The 23,752-nt window shown below is 42.5% G+C and overlaps 1 protein-coding gene across 3 annotated transcripts; it reads right to left on the bottom strand.

Moving 5' to 3' along the window:
* Positions 1-17,758: 17,758 nt before the first annotated feature.
* On the bottom strand, positions 17,759-23,361 carry LOC124702034 (serine/threonine-protein kinase ATG1c-like). Of its 3 annotated transcripts, none has more exons than XM_047234129.1 (13): positions 23,120-23,361; positions 22,237-22,354; positions 22,094-22,152; positions 21,884-21,948; positions 20,924-21,017; positions 20,752-20,832; positions 20,550-20,655; positions 19,883-19,955; positions 19,451-19,806; positions 18,987-19,327; positions 18,528-18,753; positions 18,371-18,441; positions 17,759-18,268 (listed from the first exon to the last, which is right to left on the bottom strand). In XM_047234129.1, the coding sequence occupies exons 1-13, from the start codon at positions 23,357-23,359 to the stop codon at positions 18,065-18,067; spliced, it is 2,034 nt and encodes a 677-aa protein (XP_047090085.1). In that variant the 5' UTR covers positions 23,360-23,361; the 3' UTR covers positions 17,759-18,064. The 3 variants fall into 3 exon arrangements, with proteins under 3 accessions (XP_047090085.1, XP_047090084.1, XP_047090083.1); XM_047234128.1 differs by having other exon boundaries at positions 18,987-19,336; XM_047234127.1 differs by having other exon boundaries at positions 18,987-19,360.
* Between the last annotated feature and the right edge of the window lie 391 nt (positions 23,362-23,752).

Consider the following 23,752-nt stretch of genomic DNA (forward strand, 5'->3'; position numbering starts at 1 on the left):
TTTTCGCTGTTTTTGGTTTCGAAATCCTAGTAAGGAAATATTCTCGGAATTGGACGAAATCAACGCCCAGGGGCCTATTTTGCCACGAAGCTTCCAGAAGACCGAAGAGAAGACGAAGTGGGGCCACGGGGCGCCGCCACACTAGGGCGACGCGGCCCGGGGGGCCGCGCGGCCCTAGCGTGTGGGGCCCCGTGACCCCTCCGAGGCTGCCCTTCCGCCTACATATAGTCTTCGTCGCGAAACCCCCAGTACCGAGAGCCACGATACGGAAAACCTTCCAGAGACGCCGCCGCCGCCAATCCCATCTCGGGGGATTCAGGAGATCTCCTCCGGCACCCTGCCGAGAGGGGAATCATCTCCCGGAGGACTCTTCACCGCCATGGTCGCCTCCGGAGTGATGAGTGAGTAGTTCACCCCTGGACTATGGGTCCATAGCGGTAGCTAGATGGTCGTCTTCTCCTCATGTGCTTCATTGTCGGATCTTGTGAGCTGCCTAACATGATCAAGATCATCTATCACGTAATTCTATATGTTGTGTTTGTCGGGATCCGATGGATAGAGAATACTATGTTATGTTGATTATCAATCTATTACCTATGTGTTGTTTATGATCTTGCATGCTCTCCGTTATTAGTAGAGGCTCGGCCAAGTTTTTGCTCTTAACTCCAAGAGGGAGTATTTATGCTCGATAGTTGGTTCATGCCTCCATTAAATCTGGGACAGTGACAGAAAGTTCTAAGGTTGTGGATGTGATGTTGCCACTAGGGATAAAACATTGATGCTATGTCCGAGGATGTATTTATTGATTACATTACGCACCATAGTTAATGCAATTGTCTGTTGTTTGCAACTTAATACTGGAAGGGGTTCGGATGATAACCTGAAGGTGGACTTTTTAGGCATAGATGCTTGCTGGATAGCGGTCTATGTACTTTGTCGTAATGCTCAATTAAATCTCACAATATTCATCATATCATGTATGTGCATGGTCATGCCCTCTCTATTTGTCAATTGCCCGACTGTAATTTGTTCACCCAACATGCTATTTATCTTATGGGAGAGACACCTCTAGTGAACTGTGGACCCCGGTCCTATTCTTTTACATTGAATACAATCTACTGCAATACTTGTTCTACTCGTTTTCTCGCAAACAATCATCATCCACACTATACATCTAATCCATTGTTACAGCAAGCCGGTGAGATTGACAACCTCACTCTGTTTCGTTGGGGCAAAGTACTTTAGTTGTGTTGTGCAGGTTCCACGTTGGCGCCGGAATCCCTGGTGTTGCGCCGCACTACATCCCGCCGCCATCAACCTTCAACGTGCTTCTTGGCTCCTACTGGTTCGATAAACCTCTGTTTCTTACTGAGGGAAAACTTGCCGCTGTACGCATCACACCTTCCTCTTGGGGTTCCCAACGGACGCGTGTTGTACGCGTATCAAGCTCTTTTTCTGGCGTCGTTGCCGGGGAGATCAAGACACGCTGCAAGGGGAGTCTCCACAATCCAATCTCTTTACTTTGTTTTTGTCTTGCTTTATTTTATTTAGTATTTTGTTTGCTGCATTATATCAAAACACAAAAAAATTAGTTGCTAGCTTTACTTTATTTATTGTCTTGTTCTCTATATCAAAAACACAAAAAAAAATTAGTTACTTGCATTTACTTTATCTAGTTTGCTTTATTTAGTACTGCTAAAATGAGTAATCCTGAAGTTGAAGTTCGTTCGTTTAAGCAACAAGGGGGAGAATGTTTAAAATATGCTTGGTATAGAATTAGTGATGCCCATAATATGTGCACTAAGAAACACTCCACCACTATCCTACTCAGGAATTTTTATGTTGGTATCTCTAGCTGGAATATGTATGTTCTTGATTGTCTCGCAGGAGGTAACTTCCTAGGCGCTCCTGCTTTAGAAGCTAGTTGCATTATTGAGAGTTTATTTGGAATACCACCTGTTAATGAAGTTAAAATTGAAACCTCTCTTGAAGATGTCATGAAAAAGTTGGAAACCATAGAGCAAAACCTTCCAAGTATTGATACTACTTTGGGAGCATTACTTGATAGCACTGATAAACTTGATAAATCTCTAGGTGGAATTAATGAGAGAATCGCCATCTTAGAATCTTGTGCTATTCATGATAATCAAACCCAAAGGATTAGCGAACTTGAAGAGGCTATGGGAACATTGGGTTCAACCTTTTCATCTATAAAGTTTAGAGAGAAAGCTTATGTGGGTAAGGAGCAAAAGTTTATGTATGTCTCTAAAGTGCCTAAACCAAAAAATATTATTATAGACCTAAAATTTACAAAGCCCTTAGTACCACTACAGATGGGGGAGCTTATGACATCGATGCTCCATCTCTTGATAACACTTGATATACACTTTCTGCGCCTAGCTGAAAGGCGTTAAAGAAAAGCGCTTATGGGAGACAACCCATGTTTTTACTACAGTATTTTTATTTTATATTTGAGTCTTGGAAGTTGTTTACTACTGTAGCAACCTCTCCTTATTTTAGTTTTGTGCATTGTTGTGCCAAGTAAAGTCGTTGATAGTAAGGTTCATACTAGATTTGGATTACTGCGCAGAAACATATTTCTTTGTTGTCACGAATTTCTACCTGCCTCTCTATAGGTAGCTCAGAAAAATATGCCAATTTACGTGCGTGATCCTCAGATATGTACGCAACTTTCATTCAATTTGAGCATTTTCATTTGAGCAAGTCTGGTGCCTCAATAAAATCCGTCTTTACGGATCGTTCTGTTTTGACAGATTCTGCCTTTTATTTCGCATTGCCTCTTTTGCTATGATGGATGAATTTCTTTGTTCCATTAATATGCAGTAGCTTTGTGCAATGTCCAGAAGTGTTAAGAATGATTATGTCACCTCTGAACATGTGAATTTTTATTATGCACTAACCCTCTAATGAGTTGTTTTGAGTTTGGTGTGGAGGAAGTTTTCAAGGATCAAGAGAGGGAGATGATACAATATGATCAAGGAGAGTGAAAGCTCTAAGCTTGGGGATGCCCCGGTGGTTCACCCCTGCATATTTTAAGAAGACTCAAGCGTCTAAGCTTGGGGATGCCCAAGGCATCCCCTTCTTCATCGACAACATTATCGGGTTCCTCCCCGAAACTATATTTTTATTCCATCACATCTTATGTGCTTTGCTTGGAGCGTCGGTTTGTTTTTGTTTTTGTTTTTGTTTTGTTTGAATAAAATGGATCCTAGCATTCATTGTGTGGGAGAGAGACACGCTCCGCTGTTGCATATGGACAAATATGTCCTTAGGCTTTACTCATAGTATTCATGGCGAAGGTTGAATCTTCTTCGTTAAATTGTTATATGGTTGGAATTGGGAAATGCTACATGTAGTAATTCTAAAATGTCTTGAATAATTTGATACTTGGCAATTGTTGTGCTCATGTTTAAGCTCTTGCATCATATACTTTGCACCCATTAATTAAGAAATGCATAGAGCTTGCTAAAATTTGGTTTGCATATTTAGTCTCTCTAAAGTCTAGATAATTTCTAGTATTGAGTTTGAACAACAAGGAAGACGGTGTAGAGTCTTATAATGTTTACAATATGTCTTTTATGTGAGTTTTGCTGCACCGGTTCATCCTTGTGTTTGTTTCAAATAACCTTGCTAGCCTAAACCTTGTATCGAGAGGAATACTTCTCATGCATCCAAAATCCTTGAGCCAACCACTATGCCATTTGTGTCGACCATACCTACCTACTACATGGTATTTCTCCGCCATTCCAAAGTAAATTGCTTGAGTGCTACCTTTAAAATTTCCATTCTTTACCTTTGCAATATATAGCTCATGGGACAAATAGCCTAAAAACTATTGTGGTATTGAATATGTACTTATGCACTTTATCTCTTATTAAGTTGCTTGTTGTGCGATAACCATGTTCCTGGGGACGTCATCAACTACTCTTTGTTGAATATCATGTGTGTTGCTATGCATGTCCGTCTTGTCTGAAGTAAGGGAGCTTTACCACTCATTTAATGGTTAGAGCATGCATATTGTTAGAGAAGAACATTGGGCCGCTAACTAAAGCCATGAATCATGGTGGAAGTTTCAGTTTTGGACATATATCCTCAATCTTATATGAGAACATTAATTGTTGCTACATGCTTATGCATTAAAGAGGAGTCCATTTTCTGTTGTCTATGTTGTCCCGGTATGGATGTCTAAGTTGAGAATAATCAAAAGCGAGAAATCCAAATGCGAACTTTCTCCTTAGACCTTTGTACGAGCGGCATAGAGGTACCCCTTTGTGACACTTGGTTAAAACATGTGTATTGCGATAATCCCGGTAATCCGAGCTAATTAGGACAAGGTGCAGGCACTATTAGTATACTATGCATGAGGCTTGCAACTTGTAAGATATAATTTACATGATACATATGCTTTATTACTAGCGTTGACAAAATTGTTTCTTCTTTTCAAAACCAAAGCTCTAGCACAAATATAGCAATCAATGCTTCCCTCTGCGAAGGGCCTTTCTTTTACTTTTATGTTGAGTCAGTTCACCTATTTCTCTCCACCTCAAGAAGCAAACACTTGTGTGAACTGTGCATTGATTCCTACATACTTGCATATTGCATTTGTTATATTACTTTACATTGACAATATCCATGAGATATACATGTTATAAGTTGAAAGCAACCGCTGAAACTTAATCTTCCTTTATGTTGCTTCAATACCTTTACTTTGATTTATTGCTTTATGAGTTAACTCTTATGCAAGACTTATTGATGCTTGTCTTGAAAGTACTATTCATGAAAAGTCTTTGCTTTATGATTCATTTGTTTACTCATGTCATTACCATTGTTTTGATCGCTGCATTCATTACATATGCTTACAATAGTATGATCAAGGTTATGATGGCATGTCACTCCAGAAATTATCTTTGTTATCGTTTACCCGCTCGGGACGAGCAGGAACTAAGCTTGGGGATGCCGATACGTCTCCGACGTATCGATAATTTCTTATGTTCCATGCCACATTATTGATGATATCTACATGTTTTATGCATACTTTATGTCGTATTTATGCATTTTCCGGCACTAACCTATTAACGAGATGCCGAAGAGCCGCTTCGTTGTTTTCGTTGTTTTTGGTTTCAGAAATCCTAGTAAGGAAATATTCTCGGAATTGGACGAAATCAACGCCCAGGGGCCTATTTTGCCACGAAGCTTCCAGAAGACCGAAGAGAAGACGAAGTGGGGCCACGGGGCGCCGCCACACTAGGGCGGCGCGGCCCTAGCGTGTGGGGCCCCCGTGACCCCTCCGAGGCTGCCCTTCCGCCTACATATAGTCTTCGTCGCGAAACCCCCAGTACCGAGAGCCACGATACGGAAAACCTTCCAGAGACGCCGCCGCCGCCAATCCCATCTCGGGGGATTCAGGAGATCGCCTCCGGCACCCTGCCGGAGAGGGGAATCATCTCCCGGAGGACTCTTCACCTCCATGGTCGCCTCCGGAGTGATGAGTGAGTAGTTCACCCCTGGACTATGGGTCCATAGCAGTAGCTAGATGGTCGTCTTCTCCTCATGTGCTTCATTGTCGGATCTTGTGAGCTGCCTAACATGATCAAGATCATCTATCCGTAATTCTATATGTTGTGTTTGTCGGGATCCGATGGATAGAGAATACTATGTTATGTTGATTATCAATCTATTACCTATGTGTTGTTTATGATCTTGCATGCTCTCCGTTATTAGTAGAGGCTCGGCCAAGTTTTTGCTCTTAACTCCAAGAGGGAGTATTTATGCTCGATAGTGGGTTCATGCCTCCATTAAATCCGGGACAGATGACGGAAAGTTCTAAGGTTGTGGATGTGCTGTTGCCACTAGGGATAAAACATTGATGCTATGTCCGAGGATGTAGTTATTGATTACATTACGCACCATAGTTAATGTAATTGTCTCGTTGTTTGCAACTTAATACTGGAAGGGGTTCGGATGATAACTCTGAAGGTGGACTTTTTAGGCATAGATGCATGCTGGATAGCGGTCTATGTACTTTGTCGTAATGCCCAATTAAATCTCACAATACTCATCATATCATGTATGTGCATGGTCATGCCCTCTCTATTTGTCAATTGCCCGACTGTAATTTGTTCTCCCAACATGCTATTTATCTTATGGGAGAGACACCTCTAGTGAACTGTGGACCCCGGTCCTATTCTTTTACATTGAATACAATCTACTGCAATACTTGTTCTACTGTTTTTTTCAAACAATCATCAGCCACACTATACATCTAATCCTTTGTTACAGCAAGCCGGTGAGATTGACAACCTCACTGTTTCGTTGGGGCAAAGTACTTTGGTTGTGTTGTGCAGGTTCCACGTTGGCGCCGGAATCCCTGGTGTTGCACCGCACTACATCCCGCCGCCATCAACCTTCAACGTGCTTTTGGCTCCTACTGGTTCGATAAACCTTGGTTTCTTACTGAGGGAAAACTTGCCGCTGTACGCATCACACCTTCCTCTTGGGGTTCCCAACGGACGCGTGCTGTACGTGTATCAAACAACAATGCAATAAAATAAAGATAAGGAGAGGTTGCTACAGTAGTAACAACTTCCAAGACTCAAATATAAAACAAAAGTACAGAATTAAAATAATGGGTTGTCTCCCATAAGCGCTTTTCTTTAACGCCTTTCAGCTAGGCGCAGAAAGTGTGAATCAAGTATTATCAAGAGATGAAGCAGCAACATCATAATTTGTTCTAATGATAGAATCAAAAGGTAACTTCATTCTCTTTCTAGGGAAGTGTTCCATACCTTTCTTGAGAGGAAATTGATACTTAATATTCCCTTCCTTCATATCAATAATAGCACCAACAGTTCGAAGAAAAGGTCTTCCCAAAATAATGGGACAAGATGCATTGCATTCAATATCCAAGACAACAAAATCAACGGGGACAAGGTTATTGTTAACCGTAATGCGAACATTATCAATCCTCCCCAAAGGTTTATATATATAATTATCAGCAAGATTAACATCCAAATAACAATTTTTCAATGGTGGCAAGTCAAGCATATCATAGAGTTTCTTAGGCATAACAGAAATACTTGCAACAAGATCACATAAAGCATTACAATCAAAATCATTGACCTTCATCTTAATGATGGGCTCCCAACCATCTTCCAACTTCCTAGGAATAGAAGTTTCAAGTTTTAATTTCTCTTCTCTAGCTTTAATGAGAGCATTTGTAATATGTTTTGTAAAGGCCAAATTTATAGCACTAGCATTAGGACTTCTAGCAAGTTTTTGTAAGAACTTAATAACTTCAGAGATATGACAATCATCAAAATCTAAACCATTATGATCTACAGCAATGGGATCATTGTCCCCAATATTTTGAAAAATTTCAGCAGTTTTATCACAAACAGTTTCAACAATTTTAGCAGTTTCAGGCAGTTTTGCACGCTTTGCATTAGGAGTAGAAACATTGCTAACACCAATTATTTTACCATTGATAGTAGGAGGTTTAGCAACATGTGAAGCATCAACATTACTAGTGGTGGTAATAGTCCAAACTTTAGCTACATTATTCTCTTTAGCAAATTTTTCTTCTCTTTCCCACCTAGCATGCAATTCAGCCATCAATCTAATATTTTCATTAATTCGAACTTGGATAGCGTTTGTTGTAGTAACAATTTTGTTATCATTATCCTCAGGTTTAGCATCCATTTTATTAATTAAAGAAGATTGTGACTCAGACATGTATGAGATTCAGTTTTCAGCATTTGAAAGCTTAGTTTGCAAACCAGAAATCTCCATATTCAAATTTTCAAGTTGATTCCCTACATTTTTCAACAAGGCAGATTTTTCATTCATAGTTTTAGTAAACAATTGATTTTGCTCATATTGAGATTGCATAAAGCTCTTAGTAGCTCTTTCAATTTCTAGCATCTTTTCCTCATTAGGCAAAACAGATCTACCATAAGAATTACCATAAGGATTACCACTAGCAGGATATGGCCTATAGTTGTTACCAGAATTATTCCTATAAGCATTGTTGTTAAAATTATTATTTTTAATGAAGTTCACATCAACATGCTCTTCTTGAGCAACCAATGAAGCTAAAGGAACATTATTAGGATCAACATTAGATCTACCATTAACAAGCATAGACATAATAGCATCAATCTTATCACTCAAGGAGGAGGTTTCTTCAACAGAATTTACCTTCTTACCTTGTGGAGCTCTTTCGAGTGTGCCATTCGGAGTAATTGATCATCATATTATCAAGAAGCTTTGTTGCGGCGCCTAAGGTGATGGACATAAAAGTACCTCCAGCAGCTGAATCCAATAGGTTCCGCGAAGAAAAATTCAATCCCGCATAAAAGGTTTGGATGATCATCCAAGTAGTTAGTCCATGGGTAGGGCAATTCTTGACCAAAGATTTCATTCTTTCCCATGCTTGGGCAACATGCTCATTATCCAATTGCTTAAAGTTCATTATGCTACTTCTCAAAGATATAATTTTAGCGGGAGGATTATATCTACCAATGAAAGCATCCTTACATTTAGTCCATGAATCAATACTATTTTTAGGCAAAGATAGCAACCAATCTTTAGCTCTTCCTCTTAGAGAGAAAGGAAACAATTTCAGTTTTATAATGTCACCATCTACATCCTTATACTTTTGCGTTTCACAAAGTTCAAAAAATTATTAAGATGGGCAGCAGCATCATCAGAACTAACACCAGAAAATTGCTCTCTCATAACAAGATTTAGTAAAGCAGGTTTAATTTCATAAAATTCTGCTGTAGTAGCAGGTGGAGCAATAGGTGTGCATATGAAATCATTATTATTTGTGCTAGTGAAGTCACAAAACTTAGTATTCTCAGGAGTACCCATTTTAGCAATAGTAAATAAAGCAAACTGAATAAAGTAAATGCAAGTAACTAATTTTTTTGTGTTTTTAATATAGAGAACGAGACAATAAATAAAATAAATGCAAGTAAGTATTTTTTTTTGTATTTTTGATATAAAGAAAACAAACAAAGCAGTAAATAAAGTAAAGTAAAGTAAAGCAAGACAAAAACAAAGTAAAGAGATTGGATGTGAGAGACTCCCCTTGCAGCGTGTCTTGATCTCCCCGACAACGGCGCCAGAAATTTAGCTTGTTGACGCGTAAAGCACACGCCCGTTGGGAACCCCAAGTAGAAGGTGTGATGCGTACAAAGGCAAGTTTCCCCCAGTAAGAAACCAAGGTTTATCGAACCAGTAGGAGATGAAGGCCACGTGAAGGTTGTTGGCGGAGGAGTGTAGTGCGGCGCAACACCAGGGATTCCGGCGCCAACGTGGAACCTGCACAACACAATCAAAATACTTTGCCCCAACGTAACAGTGAGGTTGTCAATCTCACCGACTTGCTGTAAACAAAGGATTAAATGTATGGTGTGGAAAATAATGTTTGTTTGCAATGAGCAGCAGAGAACAATGATTGCAGTAGATTGTATTCAGATGTAAAAGAATGGACCGGGCTCCACAGTTCACTAGTGGTGTCTCTCCAATAAGAAATAGCATGTTGGGTGAACAAATTACAGTTGGGCAATTGACAAATAGAGAGGGCATAACAATGCACATACATATCATGATGACTAATATGAGATTTACTTAGGGCATTACGACAAAGTACATAGACCGCTATCCAAGCATGCATCTATGCCTAAAAATTCCACCTTCGGGTTAGCATCCGCACTCCTTCCAGTATTAAGTTGCAAACAACAGACAATTGCATTAAGTATGGTGCGTAATGTAATCAACACAAATATCCTTAGACAAAGCATTGATGTTTTATCCCTAGTGGCAACATCACATCCACAACCTTAGAACTTTCTGTCACTGTCCCGATTCAATGGAGGCATGAACCCACTATCGAGCATAAATACTCCCTCTTGGAGTCACAAGTATCAACTTGGCTAGAGCCTCTACTAGCAACGGAGAGCATGCAAGATCATAAACAACACATATATGATAGATCAATAATCAACTTGACATAGTATTCCATATTCATCGGATCCCAACAAACACAACATGTAGCATTACAAATAGATGATCTTGATCATGATAGGCAGCTCACAAGATCTAACATGATAGCACAATTAGGAGAAGACAACCATCTAGCTACTGCTATGGACCCATAGTCCAAGGATGAACTACTCACACATCAGTCCGGAGGCGATCATGGTGATGTAGAGTCCTCCGGGTGATGATTCCCCTCTCCGGCAGGGTGCCGGAGGCGATCTCCTGAATCCCCCGAGATGGGATTGGCGGCGGCGGTGTCTCTGGAACTTTTTCCGTATCGTGGCTCTCAGTAATAGAGTTTTCGCGACGGAGAGTTTAAGTAGGCGGAAGGGCAGAGTCGGAGGCGGCACAGGGGCCCCACACCATAGGCCGGTGCGGGCCCCATGCTGGCCGCGCCGCCCTATGGTTTGGGCGCCTCGTGGCCCCACTTCGTATCCTCTTCGGTCTTCTGGAAGCTCCGTGAAAAAATAAGACCCTGGGCGTTTGTTTCGTCCAATTCCGAGAATATTTCCTGTGTAGGATTTCTGAAACCAAAAACAGCACAAAACAGGAACTGGCGCTTCGACATCTTGTCAATAGGTTAGTGCCGGAAAATGCGTATAAATGATGTGAAGTGTGTATAAAACATGTGAGTATTGTCATAAAACTAGCATGGAACATAAGAAATTATAGATACGTTTGAGACGTATCACGTGGCTCCAGCGTACGCTCTCTGGTCTTGTTCCTCTGAGGGGCCACGTTGTCGCGGATATTGATTCCCCCAGGCCTGGGGTTTCCGGCTGGACTACGGCGGCGAGGAGGCGGAGGACGCGGGTACCCGTTGGGCGGAGGTGATGGATTTCGGTACTTATCTCTGCCAGTGTACATCGCATCCTTTCCCTTCCTCGGATCTGACGGAGGTGTCTTTGACGGTATAGGGATTGGATTTGGGTGTTCTCTGGTTCTCCTTCTACGCTCCGAAGATCCGCTGCGCGATTCGTCGTCGCGGTTTTTGCTTTTTGAGGCCTCCTTTTGCGCAGTGGATATGCAAAGATCTGGATTAGATTCCAGCTTGCGCGAAGTGTCTGCCTTGCTCTGCTGCTGTACCGCTGAAGCGACGAGCGTGCAGAGGTATTTGATGTCGATTTCCTCATTCTTCTAGTTCAGGATCTCCGCAGCCTTTTGCATGTTCTCCTTCGGAGTTGTGAGCGGCTGTAGATTAGAGGGGGTTGCGAAGGTGATCTTGCGGGGGCCAATGGCCTCCCGCCGGATCTTATCAGCTTCCCTTATCTTGGCCTCCCAATGCTCTCGAAGTTGTTTGGCCTTCTGCAAGGATTCGGCAGCTTCCTGCTCACGTTGCCGGAAGTTTTCCATTACCTCTCGAGCTTCTTGTATTTCTTCCAACATCGCAGCTGCGGTGGTGGAGATTTTCTTGGCGGTAGCCAGCATCTCCCTTATTGCTTCTTCTAGAGCTACTGGGTCTGCGGCTTCCTCCGGGGTTATAGGCTTATTCAGGACTTCTGTGTGAACTAGGGATCCTATGCCTGCTTGCTCCACAAGCTCTTCCGGGGACAGGTAATGCTTTTCCCCAGAAAAGTTGTCTTCTCCGGATTCTGACGCAGCGCGGCGACGAGGTCGCGATGGCGGAGTATCCGAATTGGACACTATCGGGAGGGCTGCTGCAGCGGGAGTTTCTTCGTCAGCGTCTTCGCCTAACCAAGTTATGGTCACTAGGACCTGCTTGGGCGGGGCAGATTCCGCATCAGCTTCCTTTTCTCCTTCTAGATCCTTCAAAGCTTGGTCAAATTCTTCCGTGTTCATGGATGAAGTATAGTTGGAAGCTGGACTGAGGTTGCCCAGGATTGACTCTTCGACGTCTCCGGCCTCCTCTTGTTGATCCGGTGCGCTGCTATCTCCGGCAGCCTCATGCTGTTCCGGGGTGTCGCCGGTTCCGGCATCATCAACCTGCATGGGTCCTGCGTCTTCCGGAGGAGGAGCGGTTCCAGCGGTATGTGCGAGGTAGTGCACGAAGTGACACCTTTGCTTTTCCAACACCTGGGAGACCCAGGCGGATCTGCATTGGTCTTCCACCGTTGTTTCTTGCTCAAGGGCGGATTGGGTGGATTTTGAATTTTCCAAATCCAAGGCGGAAACTTCCCTAGGGAGTTCCGGCATCTCAGATCAGATCTTCGCGACTGCGTCCTGCTCAGCGGCGGTCGCGTCATCGCTACTTACCATGGCGTTTCCGTCGGAATCGATGGTTTCGCCGATGAAGATGTGTATGCCGCCAACTGGGACGATGGAGAGCTTGGTGGGGTTGGTCCTAGCCGGAATCCAGCACTCGTCCTGAGGGACGGTCGGAAAGTTTCCGGCGTAAAGGACACACCCCACAGCGATGGAGTCATTGTAGCTTCCCATGGCGGAACCCTCCCGGTTCCGGCCTCCAGACGCCGCTGGCCCCACGGTGGGCGCCAACTGTCGTTGCCTATTCGACAATACCTCGGAGGAGGGATCCTCACGAGGGGGAGAAGAAGTAGGGTCCATAGGGCGGAGAGCACTTGGGACGGTGGTACGCGATTTACCCAGCTTCGGAACACCTGCTCGAAGACAGGGCCTACTGCTGCTTGTCTGGAATTATCTGGGCGCTTTCGCGTTGTTACAATGAGTTGTGGTTGTGACTCTATGGCTCTCGGGATCCGGCTTATAAAGGCGCACAGATCTAGGGTTTACATGGAGAGTCCTAGCTGGAATACAAGTTGCCTAACTACGGTACAATATCTTGCCGTGTACGTCAAGGATCCGCCTTCCATCAAGGCCGTACTGGATCCGGATACTTCATGGGCCTTCACGGATCCGGCCTTCTTCGTAGGTCGGTTAGGATCCGACTTCCTGTCCCTGGGCTGGACTTCATCCTTTAGGATCTACAGCAACTGGGCCGCCCGATGGGCTACACGCCTCATCACCAACTGTGGGCCACCCAGGCTTGCCGGATCTAGGCCATGCCGTTGATATACCCATAAAGTATACCCACAACATTCGGTGACCACCCTCAAGGTCCCATAGTGGATCGAGGTCTTCCCTTTTGGTGGGAAGGCTCGAGGAGAATACGGTGAGGCCTTCGTGGCGTTTGGAGTGATTTGTCCTCCACGCTACTCCAACGGAGAGGATCACTCGCAAGAGTGTGAACTTCGGGATACATCGTTGTCTTCCCATCACCTCGTTTATTCCTATACCCGAGCCATTTACTTATGCACTTTACTTTGTGATAGCCTTCGTGCTTGAAGTTATATTTCTTTCTATCACATAGTTGCTTGTATTGCATAAGTTATTTGTGCTCATAGGTGAACCCTAATTATATAGGTTTTGTGCTTGACAAATTAAATGCTAGTTTTATTCCGCATTTGTTAAGCCATATTCGTAAAAGTTTTAAACCTCCTATTCACCCCCTATAGGCGGTATCCATGTCCTTTCACCATTGCAGTATTTAACGAATCTCCATTCGCCCCCAATTCTACGTCATCCAACGCCGTTTTGCCGACCGAATGTGGTGGTGGTGATGGGGGGGACAAGGAGATTTGTTTAACAAGTTTTAAAACACATAAATCTAGCCCCCTCCTTTGAGCATCCACAAATGATCCACCAAATCGTCTTGGAGTTGGTGATGAGTAGCTGAGTCTCGGATTTCCTGACGCATGGTGTGAAGGGCACCAAACACAACCGGCACCTGGTGATCAACATACGCAAGAGGACCCTTTGTGTGGCATGGTTTATTGTCGTGCATTGGACGCTCTCACTCACTCTCATTGATCATGTTGTGCAAGATCACACACGTAGTCATCACGTCTGTCACTTGATCTTTTGACCAAGTAAGAGCAGGGTATCGTACAATAGAAAATCGAGCTTGGAGCACATCAAATATTCGCTCGACATCCTTCCAGCAAGCCTCCTAGCACTGAGCAAACCAAGCTCTTTCCTAGAGTAGGTCCTAAGATTATCTTCATAAATGTTGACCACCTTGAATCGATGGCATATGCTATGTAGTATACAGAGGAGAATGGCCTTCAACAAGCTTGACGAACATGTACACTAGAGCACACAGCAACACGTTGATGTCATTGTGATATCCAACCATACCGAATAAAGCATGCCAAATCCACAGACCTTGATCTACCACTGCCTCAAGTACCACGATGCAGGCTCCTTTGTGACGTTTTTTACATTCCTTACCAAGCAAACACGCAGTTCTTCCATGCATAGTGCATGCAATCGATGCTCCCAAGTATTCTAGAAAATCCTCTTACTGCATTCTGTACCATGATCCGGGCAATGTCTTCTATAGCGGGTGTTCTCAAGCAAAGTTCTCCAAACAATACCACCAATACCATGTAGAACCGATAAATGCACTCAATGGCAGTGGACTCAGCCATGTGCATGTAGTCATCCTGTGTACCAGCTGAAGCTCCATAGGCAAGCACCCTCAAAGCAGAAGTGCACTTCTGGATCGGGGAAAAACCAATTGTGCTAACACAATCTTGCTTGCAAACGAAGTAGGTGTCATACTCCTTGATGCCCAACACAATATTCATAAATAGCTTCTGGTTCATCCTGAAACGACGCTAAAATGTCACATCACCGTGCAGTGGATCATCGGCAAAGTAATCGATGTACAACATGCAATAGCCCTCCAACCTCTATCTTGGCTTGCTCTTGCACCGCGCGAGCCTTGAGCCTCCATGCCGTGGCTTCAAATCCCGGGCGTACATGGCTAGAAGGAAAGATAGGATCTTCATATGCTCATCGTCATCAGCGGCAACGGCAGCAACATCGACCTCTTCCTCTAGTTGAGCGGCTAGCATCTTCTTGTCGTCGGAAGGAAAGATAGGATCTTCATATGCTCATCGTCATCAGCGGCAACGGCAGCAACATCAACCTCTTCCTCTAGTTGAGCGGCTAGCATCTTCTTGTCGTCGGAATCCATGCCGGCAAAATGTAGAACACCTTGCAAAGCAAGAAGATCACGTGGGGCCTCAAAATTATTGGTAGACGCCTCCCGATGGCGGAACTAGGGTCGGTGGATGGCAAGGTAGGCTGGGTGTGTGTTTGCTCGGTGGCCCGGCCATTTCCGATGGTGGGAAATGGCAGAGTCGGAGAGGGGTGGTGCCTGCAGCGGTCCGACATGTGGGATGGGAGAGGGAAGAAATGAGGTTATTTTCCTGTACGATCGCCGGCAAAGCTGGCCCACTTGGGGTGGGGGGGGGGGGAGTGGAGATTCTCTTGTAGTTTGGGTTGGGGGGGCTTAACAAATGACCAAGGATTGAGTGGTAGAAGGGTCGGACTTGGTCCATTGGCCCAATGGCGGACCCAAATAAGTTTTCCAAGTCCATGCAAACTGCAAGTATAAGTGTTTAAGACTCTATTTTATGTTTAAACTTGATTTTCTTAGGTGGCCGAGAGAGAAATAAGAATGATAATTTTACCTTCTCTCAGCTAAGGGATAATCTCTTAGAAAATGTGAGAATATTATTTCTCTGTTGTGCCATATGTCTTCCCTTAGAAAATCATTTTTACTAAAATTTAACTAATTTGTATTAATTCTAAGGATGATAATAAGAGACCATGCATTATACGATTTATATCTATTGCCTTCTCTAGAGTGGAGTCTTAAGGGAAGACATATAGTTTTTCTCAGAAGTGGAAAGAATTGCTGACAACAACAAAGTGGAAAGAATTTTATCAGAAAGAGAAATGGTACTTAAAGTTTCAATCTTACAAATTGTCAGCCTTTGGCCTCGGGATTCTCTGAAAATTGCAAAGAAAAATTTTACGATACATTTCTATTTTGCACAAAGTATGCAATTTTGCTTACATACTCCTATAACCTATTACCACTAGATGCTAAAATACATCCAGTGTTTTGAAAAACATGTGGGCCGGAAACTAGCCGAAACTAGTGCCAAACCCTTATCTCCCATTGGTTGACTTTAAAGGTAACATCAAGGTCCTTTAGTTATGGCCAGAATCTCTTACCTGATAATGTCACTTGGGAAGACACTAATTTCCAGAAGCATACGTTTCTTGATTTCTGAAGAAGATTGGTCAGACATTGTTCAATATTGCTCCTCCTGGAGGAGGGGAAATCGTCAGCCCGATTGACATTCCCAGGGCTTTATCTTTATCTTTTTTTATTAAAGGATTGTCGATCTATTAATAGTACTTCTTCCGTTTAAAAATATGTGTCTTAATTTTTTTCAGATACAAATGTATCTACAACTAAAATATATCTAGATACATCTGAATTTAGACAAAACTAAGACACTTATTTTTGGACGGAGGTACAAAGTACATAAAAAATAATAACAAATCACAATTTGATCTTTTGGCCATTTAGCGACGACTAGTACCAGAGCTATCCGAGCCATCATCATCGCTCCTCCATCACCGCAAAGTTTCATGTGTTAGAGTGTATGAAGATAGAGTAAAGATCCAGTTAGCGGACATTCGAGATTGATCATGGTGAGAACAAACGGCTCTCTCACAGCTCGCCGTTCATTTTTACCTTACTGTTGGTCTTCCATTTGTCGGTTATTAGAGTCTGTTTTGCATGTCTGGCTATATTAGCGGCAGGTACACGGGAGCATATGCTTCCTTTATTATAAAATGCATGTTACGCATATTTGAAATTTTAAAACATTGAAACGAAAAATTCACAAGTACATCTTCACGTGCTACACATTCACAAAATCGTTTCATGAAAAATCGATTTGACGCGTGGCGTGTGTAAAGACAAAATTCAATGGAAAAATAAGTCTTTTCAGAAGATAAATTTTCCCTTTTTTTACATAGATCATAAAAATATTGGTTCCTCGCGAAACTTGATGAACACCCATATATTATGGAGATGTACATGTAGAACTTTTGTAATTTTATTTTTTTGACATTTTAAAATATATTTTTTTTATAGAGAGAGCATATGCACCTAGGAGCCGAATTAAATTTCACCAGTGCCTCAGCTTATAAAGATAACTCTAAGTGTAATTTTTCATAAAAAAACAGAACATACACCTTACATTGGAATACAAGTATGCTACTCCCTCCAATCCATATCAATTCTCGCTGATTTAGAACAACTTTGTACTAAATCAACTACAACTAGTATGGATCGGAAGGATTACCAAACTTTAGACCACTTTGCCCTTTTGAACTCATGTGAATTACCCGTGGTTTCCACGATCGTTTATGACGCTGTTAGGGCCATACATCATGTAGGATATGCAGCTTCTGCATCATTGTGCTAGCGATTCTTATGAAGGAACGCAGTATGCATATAAAGCATTTCCAAACTAGATGCACACCCAAAGGAAAGGAGGAGAAACTAATGTCTTGATCACCACAAAAGAATGCCTAGATGCATAATCATGGAACTAAAAAGAGGAGAGGCTGTTGTTTTAATCGCAGCAACATAATGCTTACAAACTAAGAATGAACGAAAGAGGAGACTGATGGTTTAGTTACAAAGTTGTGGTCGAACACTTACAAAAAAAAAAAAAAGTGGGGCCAAATGACACAAGCAGCCATCTACATAATGCAAAGTGCAATTTACTCGTGTTTTTATTGCTCCTGGCTCAGTAAATAACTAGTTCCATTTCCACGCGTAAGGTAGATTGAACCAGGCATCATAAGTGCGAAACATAGACTCGCAATAGGACACCTCCAGTGTTGTGTAAGAGCTCAGTAAATAAATAAAAAGGAAGCAGTCTGTTTACATTATGACCATGGTTATCCTTGAGCTACAGCTCAAATTGGAACAGAATAAACCATGCATAAGTAAAACACACACGCACACACACAAGGCTCACGTTATGACAGTAGTTTGGGCAAGTTACACTGGATTCCCGCTACCTTCTCTACTTGTAGCATCTCTAGCATGATTATCTTACACGCCCTTGTTTGGGCCAACAAATATATTTACAAATGAAAGAATATTGTACAAGTTGACCCGAAGAAGACCCACCAGCAGCAGTCAGTTCCCCTGGCACTGCAATTGGCTAAGCCTAGTGTTGAGGGCTTCAATGTATGAGCGCAGTCGGTGTCGGTCAGATCTTGTTAGGGACAAAGGGGGATTGAGGGCGAGCGAGGGTGCCTCGATCAGGAGAAAGCGCAGCATGCATATTGCCTTTGTATACCGTGACACGGCAATTGCAACTTTCCCCATCATCTCATCAACCTGCCATTTAAGATCAGAAATAAAACAAATCAAGTAGATGCACGAAAGGTAAAACAACGGTAACAGAATTTTCTGGGATGGAAGAGGAAGTGCTTCACTTACACCACCATGCCTTCCAAATTCAAGTGCAGATTGAAATATTATTTCAACCGCATCGGGCATAGCTGTAGCATCTGCATGCATCAGCGCACTATCAGCATAAAAAAAGAGTCTTGCCAACAGATAATAACGGTTCATGGCCGTAAGCAAGGTATAGTACCAGGTATCTGTCCTACAGTGCTGGCAAGTTCTTCAGCATATTCAACAGCAATGAGAAACTGCCTCTCAATCTGCATGGACTCATCATCAGCCATATTGATATCGTGCGAAGGACTCTCTCTTGCAGATGAAGCCGCATAGGAATTGCATATGTGAATTGCTTGCTTCCATGTTGCAAGAACAATTAGCTGGATAGAGAATGCCTCTAAGTGCCTACCACCTTTTATCTTCAGAGATTTGGGTGGTTTGATCAGCAAAATAAAAAGTGAAGTTAGCAGTCGCATAGAAAATACTAACAAACTTCATGCAGATCAATGTAATACAAGAGATTTTGCTGCAGTAAGAAAAGCACACAGACATTTGAACAGAAAGTTACAATATCTCAAGAGGATGAGATGAAATAAAGTAGGAAAGCAAGGAGGGTACAGAGACTAGCAAGTCACCAAGCAGATAAATTTACCTCTTCTTTGACCAACTCCACTATAGCAGATGCATACTGCCCCAATAATCTAATCCTGGTCAGATAATCAGATGGTGGTTGATCCAAGCCATCGCTAAGGTAAGCAGATCCCTGTGAAGTACCAGATACTGGAGAACAATGACTGTCCAAGCTACCAGTTCCAGCAGACTGTTGCCTGTTTATTGTGGTGCCATGTATTGGCACCGGTGCACTCGGAGCAACCAACTTTGGAGGCGAAACAGAAGGATTGTCATATTTCAATAGCAAGTTGCGCTGTTGAGAGGCACTTGTTGAAGAAGAGGATCCTTCCTGATGTCCAGACACAAAGACATATTCCTGATCTACAAACTCTAATGAATCAATGATAGGGGAATCTACATTACAAAGTCAAAATAATAAATTCAGTAAGAACTATTCATAATGACGATAAGGAAGCGTGTGATAACCACAACAGACTTCAGTACCTTCTCGATAACCACCTTTAGGATCATTTCCTTCACCAATCTTGCTTTCCTTAGTCCTTTTTCCAGTATGGTCCAGACGTTGAGTACTAGGTACATGATTGTTACCCATAATATATCTGGAGAATAGACTTGGATGCTTCGATGGGCTCTGACCTGAAGTTTTATCCGACTTTTTATTTATAGAAAACCCATCAGATCTCAGTGGGCTATTGTTCTCAGGAACAGGACTCTCATCCTGTCCAGTTGACAAGTCTAAAGGAAATGGCATGCAATCTTCTTGAGAACTTTGGCTTGAAAGCCTCGTTGGACTGCTTTTAATGAAGGGAAAGCCATCTCTTGTGTCTGATGGTGTCCGACTGCCGATGTGATACAGAATATCAAACACATGGCATGATGTGATGCAAAGAGCAAAAATTAACACAAAGATATTACCTCAAGGCTCTCTCTGGAGGATGTTCAAAAAGAAATGGATGGTTCACAAACTCTTCGACCGTAAGGCGTTCCACTGCATCAAATACACAGATTAGTTTAGTGTCGTTAATACCCGCTCTTATGTATCGTAACAAATTGCATAAATGCGCTTTAATCTATTTCTTCTGAACAACTCACAGCGTTTAATTATACCCAGCACTGGTCACTAGTCCTAATTTTCAAATAGAGAAACAGTACATTTGTGATGACTTTTGAAATTAATACTTGCACAGGCAAATATTGCATTAATAAGCAATGATCTTCCACTGCTGCAACCTATTTCACAACTTCACATATTGTTACAACAGATTTCTAATACCCAGAGACCTTTAGTTTAACAATGATTGATTCTGTGCTACAAAAAATATCATCTGAACTGTTGAGGCATGCTAAGTTGAACACTAAATTCAGGAAAAGTTCAAATGAAGTCAAAGAGAAGGAAAAGGGGCCAATTATGATGCCGCCTAAATCTACTCTTGAGTGGTACCATTCATGTTCTTCCAAATATCTGCTAGGTCACAGTAATAGTGCTGAATACTTCACTCTACCAGATAGAAATATAACAAATAAAGACGTGACTGAAGATCCATGAATAAATTATGTTTATATGATACACAATGATTTGTACCTGAATTGATTCGCAGTAACTTTCTGCACAAGTCAATGCACTCATGGCTCAACTCACAACCAGGTGGAAATAGTAATTGACCTGATTTTAGTATGTTTTTCATCAACTGATGAAGTAACAATTTTTTCCATTAGCAGTTGTAGGCACATACTATTTCAAGAATCGTGAAGTAATCATATCATATTACAAATAAGAGAGAAACCTGGATTTGATTATCCCCATTAAAAGGTGGAGATCCAGTAACAAGTTGATATAAAATAATACCAACACTCCACAGATCTGCCTGTTCTGTCGGGAATCGAGAACAAACAGAGTCAAGAAAACGTAACAGTCGTTCGCAAAATCCACAGGGAAACAAAAAAGAAAGCCCTGACCTTTGCATCATACTTGTGAGCTTGCATGACTTCTGGAGCCATGTAAAGTGGTGAACCACAAAGTGTTTCGGCTAGACCAGAAGGCTCCAAGAATCTGCTCACACACATACACCCAAATAAATGAATGTAACAAAAACAGATAAGTATCAGAGGCCTGACATACAAATGCTATCCGGTAGTTGACGTCTTCATTAGTCTATTAAACCACGTGATACAAACATCATCGATCGGTGTGGAGAGGAATCTGAGGTGCTAGTTTTGCAAACAGGTGTAATTTTCAAATGTTGCTAAAACCATCTCAAAATGAAGTACACCATGTTTTTCCGTCGAAGTATTTGCAGAGAAACTTCGCTTATTGTGGAAATTTTCTTCTGAAATGTGGGATACTTCTTTTGTCCGCAATGTTCACATATCATTTCTGATCACAGGAGGTACTGCAGACATGACAACTTTTCAACTTGATACTGCAGATTTTTGCTAAAATTAGGTAAAATTAATCGACCATTCAAAGATGTAAGCCCATTAAGCGTTAGGATTAGATAGTGTGCATTTTACAACTGAAGCAGAATAGCAACCTACTACCGCAGGATACACATCAGTTAAGAAAGGAGCAGACCCTTTTGGCCATGGCGTGGTGTCCGTTCCAGTATTCTGGTTCACGCCGGTTGTCATAGTGCTAGTCTCTCAGAGAAGATAAAACCACATAGTGTTGAAAAACTAACAAAAGCTGATTGACCCAACAAAAAAGAGATGTACCAGCACGGAAAAAAGGGTGTAAAGGATAACCGAAAGCAATATGTATGCCAACGTTTTGATATGCAGTGTTATGCCAATGCTTAACTATAAGATAGATAAAAGTAGGGATTTGCAATTCAGTTCACAAAACAAATGTCGTGTGCGAAAAGTAACAACTAATATTCTATCCCCGGAAATGAAAGAAACAGAACAGAAGTAACTCACTTTGCAAATCCAAAGTCGGCAATCTTCAAGATGGAAGTTGCACTATTTGCAACAAGAAGAATGTTCTGTTTGGACAAACACAAAATGTAGAATTCAAAGGTTTAGAAAAAATCAAGCAACCATACAAAGAGAGCATATTTCTCATGTCGGCTCCCAGTCATGAAATACACAGATACAATGGAAATGAATACTTAACAGCGACAAACTGACCTGTGGTTTAAGATCCCGATGAACCACGTTCTTTTCACGAAGCATCTGCAGACCACATGCTGCAGAAACAAGAGATTACGAACAAGCCACACAGAAATCAATCAACCATGCCAAAGAGACAGGGGATTGAGGAAGATGCTTGCCTAGCTGCCGGATGAAATGTTTAGCAACTGCTTCAGGAACCCTTTTGTGCCGTAGAAGATAAGAGTACAAGTCACCACCTCGACAGTACTCCAATATGAGATATATCCTCTTACCATCCTAAAAGCAGTATACAAGACAGCGACATATCAATTACAGTAACATTTATGTATGATCATATGAAAGAATTGTTACTCCCTCCATATCACAAATATAAGACATTTTCAAGATTTACCTTGGACCATTAATGTTCACTACTCCCTCCGATTCATATCAATTGTCGCTAATATGGATGTATCTAGACACATTTTAGTTCTAGATACATCGGAGGGAGTATAATATAATCAATTAATATGAATCGGAGAGAGTATAATATTTGTATAAAACACGCAAGAAAATTATATGATCACTATACTTTGGAGACAAATCTACACATGTGATTTACAAGTTCCAACTCTAAATATTCAAATAATACTTATAATCAAAGTTCTAAAAGGTTTGACTTAAGATATGTCCAAAGAGTCATCCAGCTGTGACATAATGTTGTGCAATCATTGTGGATAAAAACTAAATCTTTGCTGAATACCGAGCAGCACTAGGAGGGAGGAGGTATTAATATGATTCACTTACAGCATGCTGAAATATGAGGGCCTACTAATTCTAATCGTGTAATTTCCTTCTTTAAATCATTCCACCATCAGAGAGAGATATCAAGTTCCGGTCAATCATTTGCTTGGGTTCTAGTACTACCACCGAACCCAAATCAAACGTCCCAGAACCCAAATCGAACTCAGAACATGGCGCAACAGGCCAATACGCAGGAGAGACGGATCGAAATCGAGTGCGCGGGAGATAGCGTGGGGAGCAGGGAGGGAGAGAGGGTACCCGGATGGAGTCGTGGAGGGCGATGACGTTGGGGTGTCGGATGCTGCGGAGGATGTCGACCTCGGAGAGGAGGCTGTCGCGGAGCTTGCTGCTGAGGCGCTCCATGGCGATCTCCTTGACGGCGACCTCGGTGCCCCTGGCGAGGTGCCTCCCCAGCCAGACCCGCGAGTAGGCCCCCGACCCGATTTGGCGGAGCAGCATGTAGTCCCCCACCCGCCGCTCGGCGACGCGGTCCTCCATCGCCGTCGTCCGGCAGCTGGGGAGTTTACGGCGCCGTCGCGGATTAGCCTCGGCTTAGCCGGTCGGTCGGGCGGCGGCGGCGGTGGAGATGGAGATGGAGATTCCGCCGCTGGGAGAAGCAACCGTGTTGGTGTTGCTGCGCGGAACGGGAAAACAAACGGAGAGAAGAGGAAAAAACAGAGAACCAAAACGGAGGCAGAGCCAGCCAGGTCTTCTTCTTCTTCACTCGTGGTTATCCCTATCCTCCTGACCTCCTCTGCTCCTGCTCCTCGCCAGATTCCGCCGTCTGTAGCAAGATTCTGCCTCCTGGTGGAATATGATATACCCGTCTGTTTTGGCCACAAGCGCACAACACATATTTATTATGGGTTTTGCATCATATATGTTGGTTGA

Source organism: Lolium rigidum, chromosome 3 (assembly GCF_022539505.1).
Source record: "Lolium rigidum isolate FL_2022 chromosome 3, APGP_CSIRO_Lrig_0.1, whole genome shotgun sequence".
NCBI lineage: Eukaryota > Viridiplantae > Streptophyta > Magnoliopsida > Poales > Poaceae > Lolium > Lolium rigidum.